This window comes from Oculina patagonica, unplaced genomic scaffold, assembly GCF_052425735.1.
Source record: "Oculina patagonica isolate OP01 unplaced genomic scaffold, crgOcupat unplaced263, whole genome shotgun sequence".
NCBI lineage: Eukaryota > Metazoa > Cnidaria > Anthozoa > Scleractinia > Oculinidae > Oculina > Oculina patagonica.
In genome coordinates, this window is record NW_027558105.1 from 3,246 (window position 1) to 5,134 (window position 1,889).

The following is a 1,889-nucleotide window of genomic DNA, read 5'->3' on the forward strand; positions in this document are numbered from 1 at the left end:
GCGGATCTTTTCGACGAAAGATGCACTGTTTTGAACTTTGTATTTATTATTCTGAAGAGGTGACAAGATGTTGGCGAGGTATTTGGACAGTTCATAAGTGGGAGATCCAATGGCACTCATAATTGGTCTGAGTGTGACGTTCTCCTTATGGATTTTAGGATGGTCATAAAAAGACGCTGGTGTGGAATCGATGCTATGAAGTTTGTAGTAGAGCTTCGGTTCCAGCTGTTTCTTGCTGCTGTCATGCGAGGCTGGCTGATCTTTAATCTGTAGGAGAAGTTTATAAAGAGATTTTTCGGTGCTCGATATTGGACTTAAAGAAGGTTTTTAAGCCGATCTGTTTTTCTTTTCTAAATTTTCGGTGACATCTGTTCACCATCATCAAGAGTAAGTGAAAGTTTGCCGGTTGGTGCTCGCGCTACCAATCCGTGCGTTAGTGCGACATTTTAATTTTGAATTAACGGCACATAAGCGCGAGGAAAAGCTTTGCGTTCGTTGATAGCGTCCTTGTCCAAAGTAGAGTGCCACGACTCCAAGAAAAGCCTCTTGCTCTAATTGATTACACCACGCTCAAGGATCTGGGCGTCCTTCGGATGGATTTTATGTTTCTTTGACTCAGCATGCTCTTTAATTGCTGATTCGCTATTGCTCGCGCGACCTGGATCATGTTCGGCTCCTCGCGAGGACCACAAGCACTTGCTTTCCCCGATGTACGTAAAAGAGCAGTCATGGCACTTCACGTTGTAAACAATTCCTGCTATTCGGTTAACCGCTGGTCTATCCTTCGGCTTTCTGAACACGTGGCCTAATGTTCTTACAGGCTTGAATGCCGACCGAACGCGGAATTTCTTTAGTACACGGCCCACTCGATCCGATGCACCTCTTACGTACGGCAGGACTGCAAGTCCTAATGGTCTTTCTTGCGTTGGCTTCTCTTGTGTTCTGTCCCTGATGCATTTTTTAAACAGGACGTCAGGGTACCCATTTGCTCTCAGATCATGTAGGACTCGATCTTGTTCATTGGTTCTGAGTTCAGGGTGTGACGGTAGCAAGTTGGCCCTGTGCAGAAGTGTTTTGACCATGGCCTCTTTGTGCTGCATTGGGGTATGAGAGGCGAAATCGAGATATTTGCTCGTGTGGGTTTCTTTCCTGAAGACGTCGATTTCTATAAAGCCATCGCTCAACACTGTGATTTGCGTGTCCAAGAAGGAAATACGCCGACCCCTGTCCGTTTGCCTTGCGCGCTCTACTGTAAACTGGATGTTGCTGTCAATAGAGTTAAGATGTTGGTGGAAAACTTGCACGTTTGTTTTCTTTAAACGTACGTTCGAGTCATCGACATACCTCCGCCATCAGCTAGGTGTAACTGGGGACTGAGGTGGACAAGGCCCGTTCTTCGATGTTGTTCATAACAAGGTCCACAATCACTGCGCTGACCGGTGACCCCATAGCGCAACCAAATACTTGATGGTAATGCATTTCCTCATAAGTGAAATAACTGTTGTTCAGCACGATCTCCAACAGGTCAATAACTTGCTCCACGGTGAGGTTGTTTGTTTCTTTCCACTCATCGGACTGCTCGAGGTTTGCTCGGACTGGTCGGACTGCTTGTACTTAACCGGGATGGAGGTGAAAAGAGATGCAACGTCAAAGGATACAAGTTCCTCATCGTCAGCAACTCTCTGGTTAAGGACGAATTCTGAAAACTCAGCCGAGTTGCGCACAGTATAGTGGTTTCCTTTCTGCAAGGTCTTGAGTACTCTAGCCAAGTACTTGGATACTTTGTATGTTGGCGAACCAATGCAGCTGTTTATTGGTTTTTAGGGAATGCGATCCACATCCGCTGAAACTGTGTAATGGTCATCATGTGGTGTAAGCTCCACCTTGTG

General features: G+C 46.1%; 1 protein-coding gene across 1 annotated transcript; it reads right to left on the minus strand.

Moving 5' to 3' along the window:
* Positions 1 to 551: 551 nt before the first annotated feature.
* LOC144640341 (uncharacterized) lies at positions 552 to 1,100 on the minus strand. Its single transcript, XM_078499513.1, has one exon. It carries the CDS (start codon positions 1,098 to 1,100, stop codon positions 552 to 554), a length of 549 nt encoding a protein of 182 aa, XP_078355639.1.
* Positions 1,101 to 1,889: the final 789 nt, after the last annotated feature.